At 34.3% G+C, this 24,224-nt stretch overlaps 1 protein-coding gene across 1 annotated transcript in view; it reads left to right on the plus strand.

Annotated features, from left to right (window-relative positions):
* GABRB3 (gamma-aminobutyric acid type A receptor subunit beta3) overlaps positions 1-24,224 on the plus strand; it is a 481,670-nt gene that overhangs the window by 164,471 nt on the left and 292,975 nt on the right. Inside the window, exon 2 of the mRNA XM_047086678.1 lies at positions 7,019-7,066. Within this exon, the coding sequence (XP_046942634.1) occupies positions 7,019-7,066 (48 nt within the window). The remainder of the gene's footprint in view (positions 1-7,018; positions 7,067-24,224) is intronic.

A 24,224-nucleotide genomic window follows, 5' to 3' on the forward strand; every position in this document is an offset into this window, starting at 1 on the left:
CTTCTTGATGTTTACTAACAGATCTATTCATATTTTCTTCCTATGGTGACTCAGTTATTTTACAACCTCATGCTAAAATGCCCTTTGGTCATTGATTTTTAGTGTAGATTTTTCCAGATTTTCCAGATATATTTGTCCATATGTACTTTCATGAGCAACTGCAGTCTTTACTATGTTCCATTAAACTTTTTGTTTCTTTTTATGCAGTTCCATGCTGGTGTTATTATTATAACTTTTTAATATCAGCATCGTATATGATTAATGATTGTTTTTATATTCTTTTTCAAAAAAAATTATTGTTGTCAAAATACATTCTTTCTGTTATAAATTTTTAAATAAGTGGTTGAATTCTTAATTTTTTTTTCAAATTCCAGCAGCAGTTTGATTTGGATTGCATTAATTGTATAGATTAATTTAGTAAGAATTAACATGTTTATATGATTAAGTCATCCTATTTATGTGCATGGAATGTGTTTCATTTTTGAAAACTTTTTAAATGTCACCTAAAATAGCCATTTTTTTCAATAGAAATTGTATGTCAAATTTTTTTCTTGCTTTTTGAATTAAAGAATATGATTGCTTTTTTTGATGTTTCCTGATGACAACTTTAATGTCTCAACTATTCTTCTTTTTGTTTTTTTTTTATATATATATGAAATTTATTGACAAATTGGTTTCCATACAACACCCAGTGCTCATCCCAAAAGGTGCCCTCCTCAATACCCATCACCCACCCTCCCCTCCCTCCCACCCCCCATCAACCCTCAGTTTGTTCTCAGTTCAACTATTCTTCTTACCCTTATACCTCACATATGGGCAAGCTGTTAAGAAACCCCACTGCTCCCTCTATTGGCACCGGTTGAAGTTTGAAGCTGTACAAACGTTTGTCTATGTATAAGAATACTCCCCCAAGCTCCCAGCCCCCACCAATAACAATAATCCAACCTGATCTCCTTTCCCCACTCTCCCAAGCTATTTTCCTACCAGCTCAGTAAGCCTGTCCTATTATCCCCCAAATCCCTCATTATGTGAGTAATAATCTTTTTTATACCCTTTCCTTGTGTGAGTGTGACAAAGTCTGGGCCATGTTTTGGGTGAGGAGTCCAATTTCTTTCTGCAGAATGACAGCAACATTGTGGCTAATGGTATTTTATTTTTATTATAAATTTATATTTTGTAAAACTTATATTTTCCAACAATTTCACTTTTGTAGAGATATTTGTCTTTGAAAATTGGCCATATAGCTGAAGATTTGCCAAACTGTGTTGTTGTTTTAATAGTTTGTGACTTAATTCTCACCGATTTTCTATTTAAATTATCATGTAATTTATACATTACAAAAGTTCAATCTCTTTCAAATCCTGACACTTGACAATTTTTATTCTTTGGATATAATATTGTCTAGGACTTCCAAAACTACATTAAAAAGTCATGACTCTAGTGAGCATTTTTATCCCATTCTGATCTTAAAGAGAAGACATCTGAAGACTTCCTACTAATATAATGTATGCTGTAGATTTTTAGAATGTAACATTTACCAGATAAGGATCATTCTTTTATATTTTATTTTTTGACAGTTACTTTTTAATATCATAAGTAAATAGGTGTTGAACTTATAGAAATCTATCTCTGAATCTATTGAGAGAAGCATTTAATTTTTTTTCTGCCTACCAATTTGGTAACTTAAAAATTGCTGACAGATTTTCTAATGTTGAATTTTCCATGCATTTCTTGGTTAAATCAAAATTCGTCATGTAACATATTAACTGCCATCCAATTCTAAGTGTTTTATAATCTTCCTAGGACTTTGTTAAACTAAAGATCATTTATTTTCAAAAATACAGGAAATTTTAGCAAGAATATATTTAATAATATTCAAAAAGCAATCTGAATGATACTGATTCTTTGGAACTTGTTGAAGTTTTTCCTTTATGGCCAAAATAATGAATACTTGACAAGATCATGTATTCTCTATATATGAAATATGATATTCAAGATATGATCATTGACTAAATTTTTTTAAGTGTATGATTCACATATTATATTTCTCAGTTTTTGTTTTCTCAATTTATAAGCTCTGAAAGGGATGAGTTAAATTATTTATTTATTTCTCTTAAAATTCTATCCACTATAGCTATAAATATTAAAAGCTTATATTGTTAGATACATATATGTTCAAAATAGTAATATCATTTTTTTCTAGTGTTCTTTTTATGAGTAGGTGACATTTCTCATTATCTATGGAAATATTTGACATAAATTTTATTTTGCATAATATTAAAATTGTTACCTTACTTCATCTAGATTTTCCCTATTTCACTTTCAACTTTTTGTTTCAAGTTGTGTTTACTGGAAACAGAATATTTTTGGATATTTAAAAAAATAAAATGAATCTGAAAATTTTTGTCTTTGAGTTCTTGTTTTTAATCCATTTGGATCTATCATAACATTTAAAAAATATCACTGAATAAAAATGACTTTTGATATAAAATTCTATGATTTTTCATATACTTATAAATTCATGTAACCACCACCAAAATTAGGGTACACTATAATTCCATCACCACCTGCTAGAGACTGAATGTTTGTGCCTCCTCCCCAAATTCTTATATTGAAACCCTATCCTGCCCTGTGATCTTTAAAGATGGGGCCCCTAAGGAAGCAATTTAGGTTAAATGAGATCAGAAGTGTGGGGCTCTGATCTGATAGAATTAGTGTACTTATAAGAAGAAACGTCAGAAAATTCATTCTCTTTTTCTCCCTGTGCACATGCACCAAGGAAAAATCATGTGAGGACACATGATTCAAGGTGGTTGAAATCACACCAAGAAAACATCTTATACTAGAAACCGACTCTGCCAGACTTTGACCATTGACGTAGAGCATCCAAAACTGTGACAAAATAAATCTTTTATTTAAGCCATACCATCTATGATATTTTGTTATGGCACCTGGAGCAGACTAATATAGATTTTGGTACTGAGAAGTGGGTACTGATGTAACAAATAACTAAAAATGTTAACGTGGCTTTGGGACTGGGTAATATGTAGAAGCTGGAAGACTTTAGAACTACATGCTCGAAAAAGCATTGTTATAAAAAGATTGTTGGTAGAAATATAGATGTTAAAGATGATTCTGGTAAGAGCTCATATAGAAAAAAAAAACAACAGGTGGGCTGGAGAGAAAGTCTCCATCTTCTTAAAGAATCCATAAATAATTATAAGCAGATTGTTGGTGTTTTAAAATCATTCTGGTGAGGATTCAGATAGAAATGAGGAACAAATTATTGGAAATTGGAAGAAAGGCAATGCTTGTTATAAAGAGGCAAATAACTTGGCTGAATTATGATCTAGTGTTTTGTGGAAGATAGAAATTACAGATAATGAAATTAGATATTTAGCTAATGAAATTTCTAAGGAAAATTTTACAGGTGCACCTTATGTTCTACTGACTGCTTATAGTAAAATGTAAGAGGAGAGAGATGAATTAAAGGATTGTTAAGCAAAAAGGAATCAGAACTTGAAGATTTGTGAAATTCTCAGCCTGTCCATATTGCAAAAAAAAGATAAAACATGTTTAAAAAAAAAACAACTAAGGCTGTGGCTGATCAACCAGTTGGTAGGGAGATTATTATGGCTGTGAACCATAGATCTAATCAGCAATCTCAGCAGAAGTCAGAAATAGAGATAAGATTATGCCAGCAGAGACACTGCCAGCTATGCCTAAAGGAAATAGAAAAAAAAAAAAAAAGGTGGAATGGAGGAAGGTTGCAAACGTGTTATCCTTCAAGAAAGTGATAGAATGATCTAATAATTCATAGATCATCAGAGCTGCCAATCCTACCACAGGCCCAGGGACAAGGCTGATTCTTTCTGAGTTTCAGAGGTAGGACCTCTCTTCAATTTCACTCCCCCCATGCCCCGCCACAGAGTAGTGCATTGGCAGGGATTTCACAGAATGCCATGGGAATGGGGCCCTTGCAGAGAGTCAAAGATCAAGACTACCCCATAGAGCAATAGAGGTATTGCTGCTGTCCCAGCAAGCCTGGAAGGCAGAGCATCAAACCAAAGAGGATTATTCTCAAACATTAATACCTGGTGGAATTTGCCTTGCTAGCTTTTGGATTTGCTTGGGACCCATTACCCATCATTCCTTCTTTTTTTTTTTTTTTTTTCTTTTTAAAATGACAATGTCTATTCTAAGCCTGTTCCACCATTATGTCTTGGAAGCACATAATCTGTCAGGGTTACACAGGCTCACAACTGAAGACATATTTTTCTTCAGGGTAAATTACAACTCATATGATTTAGATGAGATTTTGGATTTTAGAGTTCATGCTAGAATGAGTTAAGACTTTGGGAATGGAATTAATGTATTTTGCATGTGAGATGACATGAATTTGGAGGTGCCAAGGATGGAATTTATGGACTTCATCTTTGTGTCTCCCCAAAATTCACATATGGAGGGCCCATTCCCCAAAATGACTGTATTTGAAGATGGGTCCCTTAAGGAAGGAATTACTGTCAAATGCATTCAGAACTGTAGAACTTTAATCTGATAGGATTATTGTCCTTATAAGAAGAAACACCACAGAGAAAGGGCATACGAAGACCTGGTGAGAAGGTGGATGTCTACAAGCCAGAAAGAAACTGACCTTGTTGGATGTTGGTCTGACTTGTATCTCCCAGAACTACAAGAAAATACGTTTACTTGTTTATGTTACCTTGTTTGTGGTATTTTGTTATGGTAGCCCAAGCACACTAATACACTACCCACATTCCTTTGTGCTATCCTTCATCTCTAATCTCCATAAACCACAGATTTGATCTCAATTATTAGTTCTGTCTTTTTAAGAATGTCATATAAATGAGGTAATAAATTACAGAATTTTTTTTAGGTTTGCAACTTTTACTAGGCATAATGCCTTTTGGATCCATCCAAGTTGTTTTGTGTATCAGTAGCCCATTTTTTATTGCTGAGTAGTATTCCATTGAATGAATGCAGCCCAGTATGCTCACTTATTTACCTGTTGAAGAAAATAGGCTGTTAGTAGGTTTAGTTCATTTTGAACAGAGCTATTATCAATGGATTTTGTGTGAATATATTTTTATATTTCTCTAGAGTAAATACTCAAGAAGTGAGATTTCTGAGTATATGGTAAATACATCTTTAACTTCGTAAGTAACTTAGGTTATCCCAACTATTTTATAGTTATCCCAACTATTTTGCACCATGGCTGTAGTATTTTGCATAACCATCTTCTATGTATGATAGTTCTAGTTGCTTTCAATCCTCACTAGTTGTTTTTTTTTTATCCTAAAGTTTCTAACTGTTGTATGGTGGCATCACAATATGATTTTAATTTGCATTTCTCTAATGGATAATTTTGTTGCACATGTTTTTGAGTGCCATCTGTATATCTTATTTGCTAAAGCATCTGGTCATATCTTTCAATCAGTTTTTAATTGAGTTGTTTGATTTCTTACTACTGACATTTGAGAGTCCTTTATATATCCCAGATAGAAGTCCTTTGTTGTATATGCAATTTATAAATATTTTCTGCCAATACATACCTTGTCATTTCGCTACCTTACACATTTCATTTCTTAAACTAATGTTTTAAATTTTTATTAAACACAGTTTGTCATTTTATTATAGATTGTGCTTTTGGTGCCATGTCTAAGTCTTACTAATCTCAAGTCATAAATATTTTTTTTCCTTTTTCCCCCCACAAGTATCTAAAAAGAAAAATTTTAGATATATGGTAATTGGTAATTCAGATATATGATTAATTCTGTGATCTTTTTTTGTATAAGTTATGAGGTTTAAGCCAAAGTTTAATTTTGCATATGAATGTCCAGTTGTTTAGACACTATTTGCTGAAAGGCTTATCCTTGGTCAGCAATCAATTGAACATATTTTGGGGTATGTACTTCTGGACTTTCTGTTGCGTTCAATTGATCTATGTGTCTATCCCTTCATCAATACCATACTATCTAGATTAGATTATTACAGCTTTATGGTAATTCTAAAAATGCAGTGGAATTTCTTCCATTTAACCTAAAATGTTTCTTATTTAGTTTGGGAAAATAATCTCTTGCCTCTTTGAGATATTTATTTTGCTTATTTTATTTTATTTTATCACTTCATCTTTTTCAATAGTTTTGCTTCATGTAGAAAAAAGTGGCCTAGTTTTTTCTTTTTAGTTCTGGATGTACTTCCCAAATGTCCAGTATTTTTTTTTTTTCTGTGAGCCCATGTTCTGCTGAAGTAGCAGCTAACCAGGTTGATGATAGATGTTACAGTAAGGCTACAGACCAGGCCTCGGGTTTCATTGTTCCACATCACTGACAGTTTTTCATTGTCAATTAGGTTTTACAGTCTTGAATTATGGATTTCACCTCCATTGGTTTACTTCAATTATTTTTTTTCAAATTACTCTTTCAGCATGTGAGATACAGTGACTTGTACATGTTAATCGATATTTATTACTTTTATTGTTTCCATTGGATGATGATGATGAAGTTGAAGATGGTAACTTGTTTCAAATACATCTGGCTCATTCTTACTTTAGAAACTTTGAACTTTATCTTGCTTTTATTTTCTCACCTCTTCCATGATTCAGATTTCAATTAAAAATTCATTTGCTCAAAGAAAATTTTTTTGTTATCACATTTAATATGGCTCTTCTCAAGTCATTTTATATCACTTTTGTTTTATTTTTATCACTGTACATACTTCTATTTGAAATTATCTTATTTTTATTGCTTTTTTCTCTTTTCTTCACTAAAATGTAAATAGTGTCTTGTAACCATTCCAACTACTAACAGAGCAGAAACCAAATCCTAAGCTTGCCTAATGTGATGGGTATTGCTTTTTAAAATGTGTGTACATTTCTTTAAGTATTATTTATCGAATTTCACCAAATAGACACAATTTGACAATATGCTTATTGAAGGAATTTCAGATCTAAGCAATATTTTAACGCTAATATCTTATCCTCTTTTACTGTTTTCAGGAATGCAGTCAAAGAACACAAAAAACTTTACGCCATTTATGAAACCAGGTGAGTCCATATCTTCAATTTATCTATTAAAGTTGTCTTCTACTTTTCACTAATAATACAAGTATTATTAGTCATTGTGATATGAGCTTATGAGTTACCTAGCTCTATATATTTTGTGTTTGAAACATCCACCAAAATTATTGTAAAGCATACATAGAAACTAAATAATAATAACAACAATAATAATATAACCTTAAGTTATCTTATGTAATTTTTCTATAATTTTAATTTGAAATTTAAGTAAATAATTTGAAAATAAAATTGAATTCTAAAAGGGCATCTGATTCTATGACTAAGTGCATCCAACGTTAAAATAAAATGTCTTAGTATTAGAGGAAACTTCAAACGTCGTTTGAAATTTCACATATTTGGAAAGGTAGTCCAAAGTTTTGTGTGTATAAAAGCATGTTCTCCAGCTGATACTCTTTTGGAAAGAAATTGGCTACAACAACAAGATTTGGCAGCAAATCTTATGAAAACATGTATTTAACAGAAACTAAAGCATTTGATAAATTCTTGTTTATCTTTAAACATTCAACTACAATATGATTTACAATTAAAATTTCTCTAGATACCAACCACCCCCAACCTCCAAACTCAATCAGCATCTCAGGCAAAAATCATTCTCCTCTGGGCCCACTATTTGTTAATGTTTAAAGCATTTCTATGTAAAGAGCCAATAATTATTTTATTTCTTCCTTCCTTCCATATATCAAATTCTAAGTACTGTAATACAGTGCTATTCAATATTTTTGGTAGAAGTAATAATTTATTAGAATACATCATTTTAGTATTGTTTATTGTGTACATATAATTTCATTTACTTAATCAAATATTTCCTTAAGATAAATTCTTTAAGGCAGTATTATATGAGAAAAGAATATACACATTTAAAATCTTTTAAATTTATGTATGTTTGTACATAATTTTGCAAAAATTGTAAGTATAGAGCACTAGTATTCACAAGTAAACATAGCCATGTAATCACCAGTCGGATTGGGAAATAGCACATTAAGTACTTCAGAAGCTCACTCCAATCTGTGCCAGGCACTCCCTTCTCTTCACCAAAAATAACCAATGTCATGACTTCTTTCACCATCTCCTTAGTTTGGATTCCCCAGAAATAAGATTCTTTCCAAGATGAGAATTCTTTTTCCAGTGCTGTATAGGACAAATGCTGTCAGGAAAAACTTGTGAGAATGATCAACAAGTACGGAATGAGAAGTAGAGAAAATACAAAGAGTATTTTTGAGACATCTAGCTTCTACCAGATCTCTAGGCACTCTGTAACATCAATTATAGAACAAAATCTGTCCACCTAGAAGCCTGGTGGCTATACACCTACATCAAAACACTTTAACAAGGCACTGTCTCTGGGGGAGGAGCATAACATCCCAGGGATCTCAAGCACAAGCACATAAGCAATGTTTTGAAAAAAAAAAAAAAAAGTGGAGGTTTGAGTGATTTGTAGCCAAAACTACATCTAGGAACTAACAAAGGGAGCCTGGTACTAACAGCATATGCTGCAAACCATGCTTTGCACCATGAAGATCCATTTTCTTCTCACATTAAGTTTATGCCACAGCTTTTTAAGTATTCTAATTGGTCACAATTTCATGGAAAACTTACCAGCAAAGGTTTGGCAAAAAAACACAGCTTACACTGCTATAGTACTTCAAGAGGCCATGATAGATATGAATCACCTCCATGCCCCACCCTACCATACCACCTATTCTGGGCCAGCTGGATTGCTTGGTGGAATTACCAAGACAATTACCACTGAACCTCTGTTTGTCAAGACACTTTCAGGCAATTGATAATGCTGCCTCCCAACTGACAGTTGAGACTTGGCATATGAATGTCAAGAATAGATCCATTGAAAAGCTGAAAGCTTTTCCTCTAAGATCAGGAACAGGACAAGGAAGCCCACTCTCATCACTTTTACTTCAACATAGCATTGCAAATCTTGGAGCAACTAGGCAAGAAAGAGAAATAAGACATATCCAAATTAGAAAGGAAGGAGTAAAACTATCTCTATTTGTAGATGACATGATATTATATGTAGGCAACTCTAAAGACTCCATAGGGGGAAAAAAAACATTAGAACTAATAAATTTTATAAAGTTGCAAGATACAAAATCAATATACAAGAAACTATTGTATTTCTATATATTAATAAACTACCAGAGAGAGAGAACTTAAGAAAACAATCCTGTTCACAAATTGCATCAAAAAGAGTAAATAACTAGGAACAAATTTAACAAAGTAGGTGAAAGACCTGTACACCTTATAGTCACACCTTATAGTCACAACTTATAGTCACAACTTATAGTACACCTTATAGTCACAACTATAAGACATTAATTAAAATAATTGAAGAAGATCAAATAAATGCAAAGGGGTGTCTGGGTGGCTCAGTTGGTTAAGCATCCGACTCTTGATTTTGACTCAGGTCATGATATTGTGGTTCATGAGTCCGAATCCCATGTTTGGCTCCACACTGACAGTACAGAGCCTGCTTGGGATTCTCTCTCTCCCTCTTTCTTTGCCCCTCCCTGCTCATTCTCCCTCTCTCAAAATAAATAAATAAAATTAAATTTTTTTAATTAAAAAAAAACAAATGGAAAGATAGTCTGTGCTCAGGATTCAAAAGAAAAAATATTATTAAAATATTCATACTACTTAAAGCAATCTTGGGTACAGACCCAATGCAATCCCTATCAAAACTCCAATGAGTTTTTCATAGAAAGAGAAGTATCCGAAAATTTGTATGGAACCACAAAAGACCTCAAATAGCTAAACCAATCTTCAGAATGATAAACAAAGCTAGACGCATCACTCTCCCTAATTTCAGACTTTATTACAAAGCTGCAGTAATCAAAACAGTATGGTGTTGGCATTAAAATGAACATATAGAAAGAAAGTAGAGAGCCCAGAAATAAACCCACACATATATAGTCAATTAATTTATGACAAAGAGACAAGAATACAATGGGAAAATTCTTTTCAATAACTAGTGTTGCAAAACTGGGCAGCCACATACAGAAGATGAAACTGGACCACTATTTTATACCACACACAAAAATTAATTCAAAATGGATTAAAGACCAGAATGTAGGACCTGAAACCATAAAACTCCTAGATGAAAAAAGGCTTGGATATGACTCCAAAAGCAAGAAACAAACAAACAAGTGGAACCACATCAAACTAAAATTGTCAGCAAAGGAAATCAGCAACAAAATTAAAAGGAAATCTATGGAATGGGGTAAAATATTTACAAATCATATATCTGATAAGGAGATTATGTGCAAAATCAAACAACTCAATAGCAACAAAACAAAACAAAACCCAAACAATCCAATTAAAAAAATGGTAGGTGATCCGAAGAGACATTTTTCCAAAGAAGACATGCAGGTACATGAACACATGTACATGAAAAGAGTCCCAGCATCACTAATGATCAGGGACATACAAATCAAAACCACAATGAGATGTCACCTCACACCTGTTAGAATGGCTATTATCAAAAAAAACAAGCTATAACAAGTGTTTACAAGGAGAAAAGGGAATCCTTGTGCACTGTTGATGAGAATGTAAATTGTTGCAACCACTATGAGAAACAGTATGGAGGTTCCTGAAAAAATTGAAGGTAGAGACATCAAATGATCCAGTGGTTCCACTTCTGGGTATTTACCTAAAGAAATGAAACAAACAAACAAACGCTGGCTTGAAAATATATCAGCACTGCATGTTCTTTACTGTATTATTTACAATAGCTATGATATGAAAATAACCTAAGTGTCTTTTGATGGATAAGTGGATAAAGAGAATGCAGTATGTATATGTACAATGGAATATTATTAAATCATGACAGAGAAGTAAATCTTACCGTTTGCAACAACATGTATGAACCTTGAGGGTATCATGTTAAGTGAAATAAGTCAGAGAAAGACAAATACTGTATGATCTCAGTTATATGCAAAATCCAAAAAGGAAAGGAAGGAAGGAAGGAAGGAAGGAAGGAAGGAAGGAAGGAAGGAAAAAAGAGAGGGAGGGAGGAAGAGAGAAAGAAAAAAAGATCTTATAGAGAACAGATCAGTGACTGCCAGAGGTGGGAGGTTTGGGGGCTTGGAAATATGGGAAATGCTGGTCAAAAGGTGCAAACTTCCAGTAATAAAGCATATAAGTCTTGGGGATGTAATTCAGAGTATGGTGAGTATAGTTAGTAACACTGTATTGTGTATTTGAAAGTTGTTAAGAAAGAAAATCCCAAAATTACTCATCACAAGAAAAAATTATACCTATACATGGTGGCAAATGTTAACTAGACTTCGTCATAAACTTATGGGTCAATTCCTCTACCAATATGGCAACACCATTGTTATCCAGCTGATTTACTGGCACAAGGATGCCAAAGTGACTATACAACAACCATAGCTTTATGTTTAATAAAGCTATTACTGTATCTACTTGTAAAAGTGTCTCTTCTCTGGGAATCAGGACATGTAGATCCACAATGCTGATCAATTTTTATTATTAACTATTAACAAAAGTCCATAGTTTACATTAAAGCTCATTCTTGATTTTGTAAAGTCTATAGGTTTTGACAAATATATACATTCATGTATCTATCATTACAGTATCATACAGAGGCATTTCACTGTCTCAAAAATCCAGTTTTCCACCTATTCCCCTCCTCTTTTCCCCTGAAACTTCAGGAACTACTAATCTTTTTGCTGTCTCCATTCTTTTCCAGAATGTCATATAGCTGGAATCATACAGTACATAGCCTCTGTAGATTGGCTTCTTTCACTTAAAAAATATTCATTTAAAATTGTGCTATGTATTTTTGTTGCTTGCTAGCTCATTCCTTTTTATAACTGAATGATCTTCCTTTGTATTGATGTACCACAGTTTATTTATACATTTACCTATTATTTTTTTAAATTTTTTTAAGTGTTTATTTATTTTTGAGAAAGATAGAGTGCAAACTGGGGAGGGGCAGAGAGAGAGGGAGACACAGAATGTGAAGCAGGCTCCAGGTTCTGAGCTGTCAGCACAGAGCCCGACGTGGGGCTCGAACCCACGAACCATGAGATCATGACCTGAGCCGAAGTTGGACACTTAACCGACTGAGCCACCCAGGCGCCCCTATATTTACCTATAAAAGGACAGCTTGGCTGCTTCCAAATCTTGGCAATTATGGATATAGACACTGTAAACATTTGTGTGCAGGTTCTCATTTGGACTTAAGTTTTCATTTGGGTAAATATCAAGGAATGTGATTGTTGGATCATATGATAAAAGTATGTTTAGTGTTATGAGGAACCACCAGACTCTCTACCAAAGTGGCTGTACCACTTTGCATTCCAACTAGCAACAAGTGAAAATTCCTGTTGATCCACATTCTTGCTAACATTTGGTGTTGTCCATGTTTTGGATTGTATCCATTTTAATACGTATATAGTGCTACCTCATTGTTGTCTTAATTAATGTTATCAATGCCTTGATGACATGATGTTGAGCATTTTCCTATGCACTTGTTAGTCATCTGCATATCTTCTTTGATTAGGTTTCTGTTCATATTTTTTGCTCATGTTTTAATTGGTTTGTTATCGTTGAATTACAATCGTTTTTTGTATAATTAGATACCAGTGCTTTATCAGATATGTGTTTTACCAGTATGTGGTTTGTCTTTTCATTTTTTAGCAGTGTTTTATAGAGGGCAACCCCAAGTTATTTATTTTAATCAAGTCCAATTTATCAGTTTCCTTCTCCCATGGATAATGCTTTGTGTGTTGTATATAAACGTTCAACACTAAACACAAGGTCACCTAAATTCCCTCCTACATTATTTTCTAAGAGTTTTTTTTTAATATATGAAATTTATTGTCAAATTGGTTTCCATACAACACCCAGTGCTCATCCCAAAAGGTGCCCTCCTCAATACCCATAACCCACCCTCCCCTCCCTCCCACCCCCCATCAACCCTCAGTTTGTTCTCAGTTTTTAACAGTCTCTTATGCTTTGGCTCTCTCCCACTCTAACCTCTTTTTTTTTTTCTTCCCCTCCCCCATGGGTTTCTGTTAAGTTTCTCAGGATCCACATAAGAGTGAAAACATATGGAATCTGTCTTTCTCTGTATGGCTTATTTCACTTAGCATCACACTCTCCAGTTCCATCCACATTGCTACAAAAGGCCATATTTCATTTTTTCTCATTGCCACGTAGTATTCCATTGTGTATATAAACCACAATTTCTTTATCCATTCATCAGTTGATGGACATTTAGGCTCTTTCCATAATTTGGCTATTGTTGAGAGTGCTGCTATGAACATTGGGGTACAAGTGCCCCTATGCATCAGTACCCCTGTATCCCTTGGATAAATTCCTAGCATTGCTATTGCTGAGTCATAGGGTAGGTCTATTTTTAATTTTCTGAGGAACCTCCACACTGCTTTCCAGAGCGGCTGCACCAATTTGCATTCCCACCAACAGTGCAAGAGGGTTCCCGTTTCTCCACATCCTCTCCAGCATCTATAGTCTCCTGATTTGTTCATTTTGGCCACTCTGACTGGCGTGAGGTGATATCTGAGTGTGGTTTTGATTTGTATTTCCCTGATAAGGAGCGACGTTGAACATCTTTTCATGTGCCTGTTGGCCATCCGGATGTCTTCTTTAGAGAAGTGTCTATTCATGTTTTCTGCCCATTTCTTCACTGGGTTATTTGTTTTTCGGGTGTGGAGTTTGGTGAGCTCTTTATAGATTTTGGATACTAGCCCTTTGTCTGATATGTCATTTGCAAATATCTTTTCCCATTCCGTTGGTTGCCTTTTAGTTTTGTTGGTTGTTTCCTTTGCTGTGCAGAAGCTTTTTATCTTCATAAGGTCCCAGTAATTCACTTTTGCTTTTAATTCCCTTGCCTTTGGGGATGTGTCGAGTAAGAGATTGCTACGGCTGAGGTCAGAGAGGTCTTTTCCTGCTTTCTCCTCTAGGATTTTGATGGTTTCCTGTCTCGCATTCAGGCCCTTTATCCATTTTGAGTTTATTTTTGTGAATGGTGTGAGAAAGTGGTCTAGTTTCAACCTTCTGCATGTTGCTGTCCAGTTCTCCCAGCACCATTTGTTAAAGAGACTGTCTTTTTTCCATTGGATATTCTTTCCTGCTTTGTCAAAGATGAGTTGGCCATACGTTTGTGTATTTTCTAAGAGTTTTAAAGTTTTGCAATTTACATTTAACTCTATGATCCATTTTGAGTTAATTTTTGTGAAAGGTGTAAAATCTTTGTTGGTTGGTTTTTGCATGTGAATGTCCAATTGTTTCGACCTTATTTGTTGAAAAAAGGTATTCTTTCTTCATTGAATTGCCTTGCTCTTTTGTCCAAGATCTGTTAGTTATATTCATGTAGGTCTATTTCTACACTCTCTATTCTATTCCATAAATCTATTTTTCCATTCTTTCACCAATACCACAGTCTTGAATTTGGGTAGTGCCAATCCTCTGATTTTGTTCTCCTTCAATAGTGTATTGGCTCTTCTTACTGTTCTGCCTTTCTGTTTAGAGTACATTTTTCAATATATACAAAATAATTTTCTGGATTTTGATTGTGATTTCATTGAATCTATACAGAAAGTTGGGAATAATTGACATTTTGATAATATTAAATTTTCCTGTTTATGCACATGGAATCTCTCTCCATATATATAGGTCTTCTTTAATTTATTTCATCAAAGCTGTAGTTTTGTGATTTACCTCATATGAATACTGTACATATTTTGTTAGATTTATCTTTCTTAATTTATTTGTTTTGAAGTATAACTAACATATGGTGTCATATTATTTTCAGGTTTACTATATAATGATTCAGTAATTATATACACTATTCAGTGTTCATCATGATAAGTGTACTTTTCATCCCTTTTATCTATTTCATCCATCCCCCATTCACCTCCCCTCTGGCAACCACCAGTTTGTTCTCTATATTCAAGAGTCTTTTTTTTTCTCTTTTTTTCTTTGTTTTATTTCTTAAATTCCACACATGTGTGATATCCTATGGTATTTTTCTTTCTCTGACTTATTTCAGTTAGCATTATACCCTCCAGGTCCATCCATATTGTTGCAAGTGACAAGATCTCATTCTTTGTGGATAATATTCTGTTATGTATATATAGTACATCTTCTTTATGCATTCAATTTTATCCATTCAACTATGGATGCACACTTGGTTTGTTCCATAGTTTGGCTATTGTAAATAATGCTGCAATAAACATAAGGGTGCATATATCTTTTTGAATTAGTGTTTTCATTTTCTTTGTGTAGATAATTAGTAGTAGAATTACTATGTGATTTTATTTTTAAATTTTTGGGGAACCTCCATACTGTCTTCCACAGTGGCTGCACCAGTTTAAATTTCCACCAACAGTGCATGAGGTTTTTTCTTTTTTTCACCTTACCAGGAATGTTACTACTTGTATTTTTAATTCTTGCCATTCCGACAAAAGTGAGGTGATATCTCATTGTGGTTATTATCTGCATTTCCTGATGATTAGTGATGCTGAGCATTTTTTCATGTGTCTGTTAGACATTTGTGTGTCTTTTGGAAACAGGTCTACTCGGGTCTTCTGTCCATTTTAAAAATTTTTTTTTTCAACGTTTTTATTTATTTTTTGGACAGAGAGAGACAGAGCATGAACGGGGGAGGGGCAGAGAGAGAGGGAGACACAGAATCGGAAACAGGCTCCAGGCTCTGAGCCATCAGCCCAGAGCCTGATGCGGGGCTCGAACTCACGGACCGCGAGATCGTGACCTGGCTGAAGTCGGACGCTTAACCGACTGCGCCACCCAGGCGCCCCCTCTGTCCATTTTTAATTGGATTATTTGTTTTTTGGTGTTGAGTTATATAACTTTATATACTTTGAATATTAAGTCCTTATTGGATATATCATTTGCAAATAATTCCATTCAGTAGGTTGCCTTGTCATTTTGTTGATTGTTTCCTTTGCTGTGTTGTTAGATTTATATATAAGCATATCAATTTTTTATGTTAATATTCTAATAGATTTTAGCTATATTATATATTTATTGATTACCATATATATTATAATAGACATTTTTATTAGTGTCTAACATGAATCATTTTTCACTTAGACAATTATTGTTATCATTAATTCAAATGCTATACACATTCTAAACCCTTGGAAGTTATTACTATTATATTAGTATGTTTTATACATTAAATATTAATTCATTTACTTATACATTTACCACTAATGTAGCTCTTTATCCCTTTCTACATTACCATGTTTCTTACAGCATTTGGATTCTGTGTCCTGGAAAGACTGTTTTTAGTATATATCTTAGTGTAAGTGCTGGCAACAATTTCTCTAAATTTTTTTCTCTGGCAAATCTTTACTTTTTTTTTTTACGTAAAGAATATTTTCAAATAGCATAAAATTCTTTGTTGGAAGCTACTTGCTTTCTTCATTTTATTTATTGTCTTATTTGTTTTTCTGTTTCTATTGAGAAGTCTATTCTTAGTTTTATAGTTGCTTTTGGAGTTAATTTTTACATTTTCAGATATGTGTTTATGATTTTTTTCTTTGATTCTGATGTCCAAAAGTTTTACTATGATGTCTTTAAGTGAAATTTTCTTTTCATCTTGCTTTGGTGTCATATTTTTTGTGAATCTGTGGCTTTATCTCTTTTTACCAATTTTAGAAATGTCTCAGTCATTATTTCTATAAATGCTGTTTTTACCCCATTATATCTGTTGTCCCCTTCTGTAACTTTAATTATAATTGTTATTCCTTTTTAGTATTGTCTTATGTTTTTTATTCTTTTTTCTGTTTTTCCCATACTTTTTTTTTTTCCTATCCATGCCTCAATCTGTTCTTTTTTTCCAAATGATGTATCTTTTAGGTAATGATTTCTCTTTTCAGCTAAATCTCATCTTCTATTTCACCATTTTTAATGTGTCATTGTATTTTTCAGCTGTGAAATTTTCATTTAATTCTATTATAAGCATATTGATTCTATGAAGTATTTCTCCATCTTTGATCTATTTTTTTAAGCATATTAATCAAAGTTTTGTTAAAGTCTGCATCTGATAATTCCACTATCTGGTTCACAAATGTCTTATTTTTTATTTTTTTTGAACTGTTTCTAGATCTTGGTCTGCCTTTTAAATTTGATTCAATTCTAGACGTGTTTTAAAACATAAAATCTTTAATTTTTTTTTTCAACGTTTATTTATTTTTGGGACAGAGAGAGACAGAGCATGAACGGGGCGGGGTGGGGGGGCAGAGAGAGAGGGAGACACAGAATCGGAAACTGGCTCCAGGCTCTGAGCCATCAGCCCAGAGCCTGACGCGGGGCTCGAACTCCGGGACCGCGAGATAGTGACCTGGCTGAAGTCGGACGCTTAACCGACTGCACCACCCAGGCGCCCCAAAACATAAAATCTTTAGATCAGCAGTATCCAATAGAACTTTCTGTGAACATGGACATATTTATATCTATGCTGTCCAATACCATAGCTACTAGCCACTAGCAGTTTTTGAACACTATGAAATATCACTAGTGTGACTGAAGAAATGATTCTTTATTTATATACTTTTAATAAATTTAAATGTAAATAGCCACATGTGTCTTCATGGCTAACATACTGGACAACACAGGTCTAGATAAAATTTCTTGCTGACATTGTATATTAAATGTTTCAAGTGCTCTATTTGATATTTTTTCCACCAGAAAAAAAATTCTTCAGCTTTTTGCAAGTAACTAGAGTAGTAACAGACCATTTAATGCAATCAGAAATGGAGCTGAGTTTCTTCATGTCTTTGCTTTCTTTCTGGTTCACCCTTTCTCCTAGTTTGCAGTTCTTAAGGATCACAAATGAAAGTCAAGTGTATTTACCTGGATCTCTCCAACTTGGCTGGCCTTGAACTCCAGTTTTGTTTCCTCAGAATAGGGAAAGTATTGGTAGCTCTCATTACCTTTCCAACCTGCTGTTAACTGCCTCCTGCTTAGCTTCTCTGCTCTTGCTTCTAAAATGCTGCTTAGAAATTGGCAAATTAGCACATTTGTTTTTGTGGTTCTCTCTTTTCCAGGATCATGACCTCTCAGACCCTCACTCCTTGGTAGCTCTGAACTCAGTTTTTTATCTCATTAGCCCTGTGAGATTATCTGAAAACTCTTTTTGGTGTCCCTGCCTCTACCTCTATTCAACTTCACAGATTCAGCTCCCAAGTGACTTATAAATCATCAGTTGGGCTTCTTTAGAAGCAGACCATGAGATAAGTATTAGAGTAAAAATTATTTATTTGAGGGATGCATCAGACACTGGTAGTGACATGAGAAATTCATACAGAGAAGGAAAAACAGCTAATAAAAGTCAACTAATTTAGCCAGTTACCATAGTAAACAATTGGGGCTGAATTCCTCAGTGAGAAGGTGGAAAGTGGTGTAAAACACGTATCTCAGAGATATCATATTCTAGAGCTGAGATCTGGAGTCTTTTTGAACTAACTCCCAGTGGCTGCTTTGGAAGGGAGGTAATGTCAATAACACTCTCTTCCTCCAATGTATAGCCTGCCACCATTTAGAGCAGCATTCCAAGGTTCCAGAATAAAATAAGTCATCAGACCTGGAGATGCATAATACTGGTATTTGGAAGTCAGTGAGAGGACACTAAAAGGCTGATCAATGGAGAAGAACAAACATAGCATAGAAATTCATGTTCCTCCCACAGAATTTGCCCTTTTCCCAGGATTTTGGCCTCTAAAATTCTGGCTACCTTAAGAGCTTTATAATACCCTCTCATATATATTTTTCCATTTTTATTCCTTTTTTTCTGCTTGTTCTAAGTGAGAGGATTGGCTCTCCTGAAAGCTAGTCAGTCATAGCTGATGGTGGAAAGGTGGGTTGTTATTTTTTGGACACTAAAATGTATTTTACTGAATGATTTATGGGTCTGGGTATTTTTTATTGATTTGGATCAATATATTTTTTATTGATTTGGAAGGTGCATAACTGTTACCCAATTTGTACCAGTTAAACCAAAATGTTTTTAACACCATCAGGCAAAAAACATGCGTTCATTGGTAACTCATTTCCTTATTTGAGTGATATACTGACTGTATGTTCTTTCCAGTTAAAATGTTTTTGTTCTATATTTGTTATTTTTTCATATGATTATATATGAAAGATTAAAGAAAAGTAAAATTATTCTTCAATATCACAACACAGAATTCATTGATAGAATTGCTTTGAAAACAAAATAGGAAAATGCTAAATAAGAAGAGGGTTTCTCCCTAATCTTATTGTTTATGCTTGCAGAATTTTAACATTTCCGGGCCTGATTCCAGACCACAGTAGTGCCCTATTGAATGATTCTGGCCTCTAACTTGCTGAGAGCTAAGTTTCCCATTCTGGTACTGCTGTTGGTGTCAATTCTCATGTTCCCTGAAGCATTTCCTCACAGTGGCTGAGTTTTGCTCGTGACAACTGTCAATGTACATCTCCCCTTGGCCTTGAAACTCACCACTCAGCTATTTTCCTGATCCCCAGGAAGGCTGCTCATTACCTGGTACAATACTATCAGCACAAAACATGCCCAGCATTAAATTAGGTAACCAATCAGGGACTCAGATCTGAGAGTTTCCATGAACTGTCAAGGGCCACTATACAGTAGATGAGCAGCCTTCATCGTAAGTTTGGGGAATGTGGATCAAGGACAGCATTTGGTAGTACTTGGTAGACCAAGTACTTTTGATCACACATATTAATAGTAAAAATAATGAAATACAGCCCATATATACATCATATTCTTTATAAAATTCATTAATATATATATGAGACTTTTAAGGACAAAAAATCCTCTAATCCCCTCCCAGGAGTGGAGCATTTTGCCAACTTCCTGTGGAAAGCACTAATATAGATAAGAAGAAAGTGGGGTACCAGGAAGTCCAAAGGCACTGCAACTACAAGAGTGTCATTGCAAGAGTAGCTCAGGGTCAGTCCTTGGAATAAAAGTGACAACAGGCAGAGAAACCACTGTGTGCCAAGTTTCATAGGATGTGATCACTGAACTGGCACCCCCCAGGACAAAATCCAATTTCAGAGGAGCTGAGCTAAACCTTGTAAGCAGAATGGCTAATGAGCAGCTTCAAACTGAAGTGGAATATTTAGAGAATTAGGGTAGTTTTCTGTGAGCAAATCCAAATAAATTCTGAGTTTATTTATACCAAGATCGTTTCTTTGCCTTCAAAATCTCATGTTCAGTGCAATATGTCTTTGGCTTTGCAGTTATATTTGTATCTGCTGTACAACACTAAAAACATAAGGGTGAATTTCCTATCTATTGTAATGAAATTCAATCTAATTTTACTTAGAGCAGAAATAAAGTATAATATGACTTTACATTATTTAGATTGGATGAATCAAAATCTGATATTGGATTATGCAATTAATCTTACTTTGGGAGACAAATAAAGATATGGATGGTAGTTATAAATACTACCTCAGATTTCCAAGGGAAGTTTGTGTTCAAGTTTCTCTCATCCAGCATTTCCTTGTATCATCCATGCTTGGAAGCAATAGTAACATCACTAATACTATGGAAGTGCCACAAACATTTGTGTTCCTTTTAAATTCCAGCAGAATCCAATGCAGGGTTTCCTGTATTTCTTAAGCCTATTTGTAAATGTCCATGAAGATGAGAAACAGTATTGTATTCTACCACCTGACTTTTTCCTTATTAAATGAAATGGAGAGCATCAGGTAGCTCCTGACTTACTTATTTTTGTTATTGCTGTTTATGTATTAATACCATACAGTAGCTTTAGCTCCATTTATGGCTTGTGTGCATCTGAAAAACCATAACAAGACTTAGATTAATGTCTGATCTCAACCTTAGAGGGGTGTATTTTATCCTAGGAGTATTTGCTTAGCTCTAATTTGAAAGTTTGCTTGTGTATGTTATCAAGTTATTAAAAAAAAGATTTGTGATTATCCCAATTTTCCTATCTAGCTTTTATTTTTAAGTTTATTTATTTTTTTGTGTGTGAGAGAGTGAAAGAAACAGAGCGTGAAGGCGGGGGCAAGGGGCAGAGAGGGAGACACATAATCTGAAACAGTCAACACAGAGCTCTGAGCTGTCAACACAGAGCCTGATATGGGGCTCAAACCTGTAAACTGCAAGATCATGACCTAAGGCAAGTCGGATGCTTAACTGACTGAGCATCTAGGCGTCCCTCCTATCTGGCTTTTTCCCACTTCCTGTCCATCTGTAAATTTTGTACCCAAAAGTTTAAAAATAAGAGTTCTGTATAGGTCATATATTTAAGTGCACTAAAAAACTAGTGACAAAAATGTAAGGTGTCTTGTGGTCCCCACAGTGAGTCTCCCTACATTACCTGTTCTAGATCATCTCAGGAAATGTAAAGGAACAATGGAGAGTGTCTCACACAGCAGCATCCAGGGTTGTGCTGAGCAGCAATTTGTCAGTACATTACACCTAGGGGCTTTAATGGGCTCAGAACTGAGATTCTTCAGAGAGGAAAAGCGAATAAAGTGTTTCTTATAGTCACTCAAATGTCTACCTGGAGTAATTTCCAGACTTTGGTGCAGGAAAACGTAATCCAAAGAGAGTATAGCAGCCTAGCTGAGTTGAGAAGCAAGAATTGGAGTTATGAGAGATAAGGTTACCATAAATTGGAGACAAGAGTCTCAGAGCTGAAGCAGATACACAGAAAAAGAGCTTCAGAGATGTGAATAAGGGTGCATTTGAGTCTTTGGTTCAACATCATTTTGCATATGCATAGAGTAAAACTCCATATGGCCAGGCAAAGAAAAACTTGCAGAAAGGACTCAATTCTCAGAGGTCACACACAAGCAAGAATTATTTGAATCCCCAATATCCAGAGTGAAGAAAACTCTTTAAATACATGAGATATTCAGGAGACTCTAGAAAGATAATGTCTTAATAATGGAGCTAAACTAGACCTAGAGGAAAATCTACCCTAGATCCACTATTACAAAAGCTTAAAAGCAAATCTTGAAAGTATCAAATATATTTATGGAAGCCAGCCAGAACAAAGTACGCAGTCTTTATTAGAATATAACAAAGCTAGAGGTGCCTGGGTGGCTTAGCTAAACGTGTATGACGCTTGATTTCAGTTTAGGTCATGATCTCAAGGTTCATGAGATCAAGCCCCGCATCTGGCTCTGTACTGACAGTGTGGAGCTTGCTTGGGATTCTGTCTCTCTGTCTCTGTCTCTGTCTCTGTCTCTGTCTACCCCTTCCCACTCACCCACATGTGTGCGTGCTCTATCTCTCTCAAAATAAATAAACTTTAAAAAATAATATCACAAGGCTAGAACTCAAAAATTCATAAATGGTATAAAATTCATAATGTGGTATTTTACTATGTGTAAATTATATCTCATAAAAATTGAACTTACAGAAAAAAATATCTTTATTTCAACAGATAATGAATTTGGTAAAATTTAATACAAGCTCAATTTTTAAAAATGTAGCAATCTGGTAATAGGAGATAGCTTCCTAAATTTGATACTGGATCATACATCTCTACTAACATTATAGTTAATAATGAAGCAATAGACACATTCTCATTAATTAATATCTGCTGTCAGCACTTGTATTTCATAGGATGCTAGAGTTCCCAACCAGAACAATAAGATAATAGAAATAAAATAAAGGTCATAGGACAGAAGACAAAGAATTAAAGCTCTCACTTTTCACCATAATCATTGTGTATATATAGGTTCAGACAATAATAACCTCCTCTCACTCTAGAGTATTTGAATTCCTAAGCAACAATTTATTAGGAAATAAGAATCTTTAAAATGCTACAATTTATAGCAACAACAATGGCAACAACAAAAACTCCTCATATTTTTGCTGAGTACCTTGTTACAAAGGTATTGAAAAACACATTTTTACTAAGCAAATATGAAGACCTTGGAGGAAGATAAAAATTTCATTGAGGGGCGCCTGGGTGGCGCAGTCGGTTAAGCGTCCGACTTCAGCCAGGTCACGATCTCGCAGTCTGTGAGTTCGAGCCCCGCATCAGGCTCTGGGCTGATGGCTCAGAGCCTGGAGCCTGTTTCGGATTCTGTGTCTCCCTCTCTCTCTGCCCCTCCCCCGTTCATGCTCTGTCTCTCTCTGTCCCAAAAATAAACGTTGAAAAAGAAAAATTAAAAAAAAAATTTCATTGAAATGCATAAAGACATAAATGAATAAGTGGGATATATTATGTTCATAGATGATGAAATAAAATTGTGTTTCTCCTCAAAATTTTCTGTAAATTAACACAGTTCTAGACACTTAACAGAGCTTTTTTGTGAAACTTGAGCTGACAATCCTAAAATTTATATGGAGAAGTTTAGAATCAAGAAATGACAACTGAAGAAGAGGAGTAGTAAGTAGGGACCCATCTAATTCTTTTTCAAGTGTTACAACAAAGCTATGGTGAATAAAACTATGGCACAGGGGAAAAGTATAAGTCAATGGACCAGACCAGAAATCTTACAGCAATTCCAATTTTAATAAAACAGAACAATGTGGAAAGGTTTTGTAGTTGAAGCCCAGTCCTTCTGCATGAAGTCAACCCATATGTGTGTGTTGAAAAAATAGGGAGATGTGATTAGAAATGTATTTTATATATTGTATTCATTTGATTCTTTGAGCAAAAATGGTGAAATAATTTCAGCCAAAGCTTTAAATTTAGTAAGGCTGTTCCTGTAATGAGAAGTAGGCTGAAAGGTAGCTGGAAGGGTGTAGTGAAAAGAACATTCATTTTGTTTGTTCATAATCTATTTTCACTGCATGAATAAAAGGCATATTTTTGATACAACAACAAGAACATGAATATGAAACATGAAAGAGATGGTATTATAAATCAGACAGGAAAGTCTGCATTTAATAACAGATGATGCTGGGACAACTGGCTATACATTTGGAGAACAATAAGCTATATCTTTATCTTACACCTTGATCAAAATCAGTACCAGATGGACCTAAGACATAAAAATGATGGAAAAAGTCTGTTTAAATCTTAAACAGAACCAATGAAAGGAAGAATATCTTGATGACAATGATGGAAAATATGAATTTCCTAAAACACAAAAAAGCACA

This window comes from Lynx rufus, unplaced genomic scaffold (genome assembly GCF_022079265.1).
Source record: "Lynx rufus isolate CCGP_SWC_20201006 ecotype Redwood Valley unplaced genomic scaffold, mLynRuf1.p SCAF_21, whole genome shotgun sequence".
Classification (NCBI taxonomy): domain Eukaryota; kingdom Metazoa; phylum Chordata; class Mammalia; order Carnivora; family Felidae; genus Lynx; species Lynx rufus.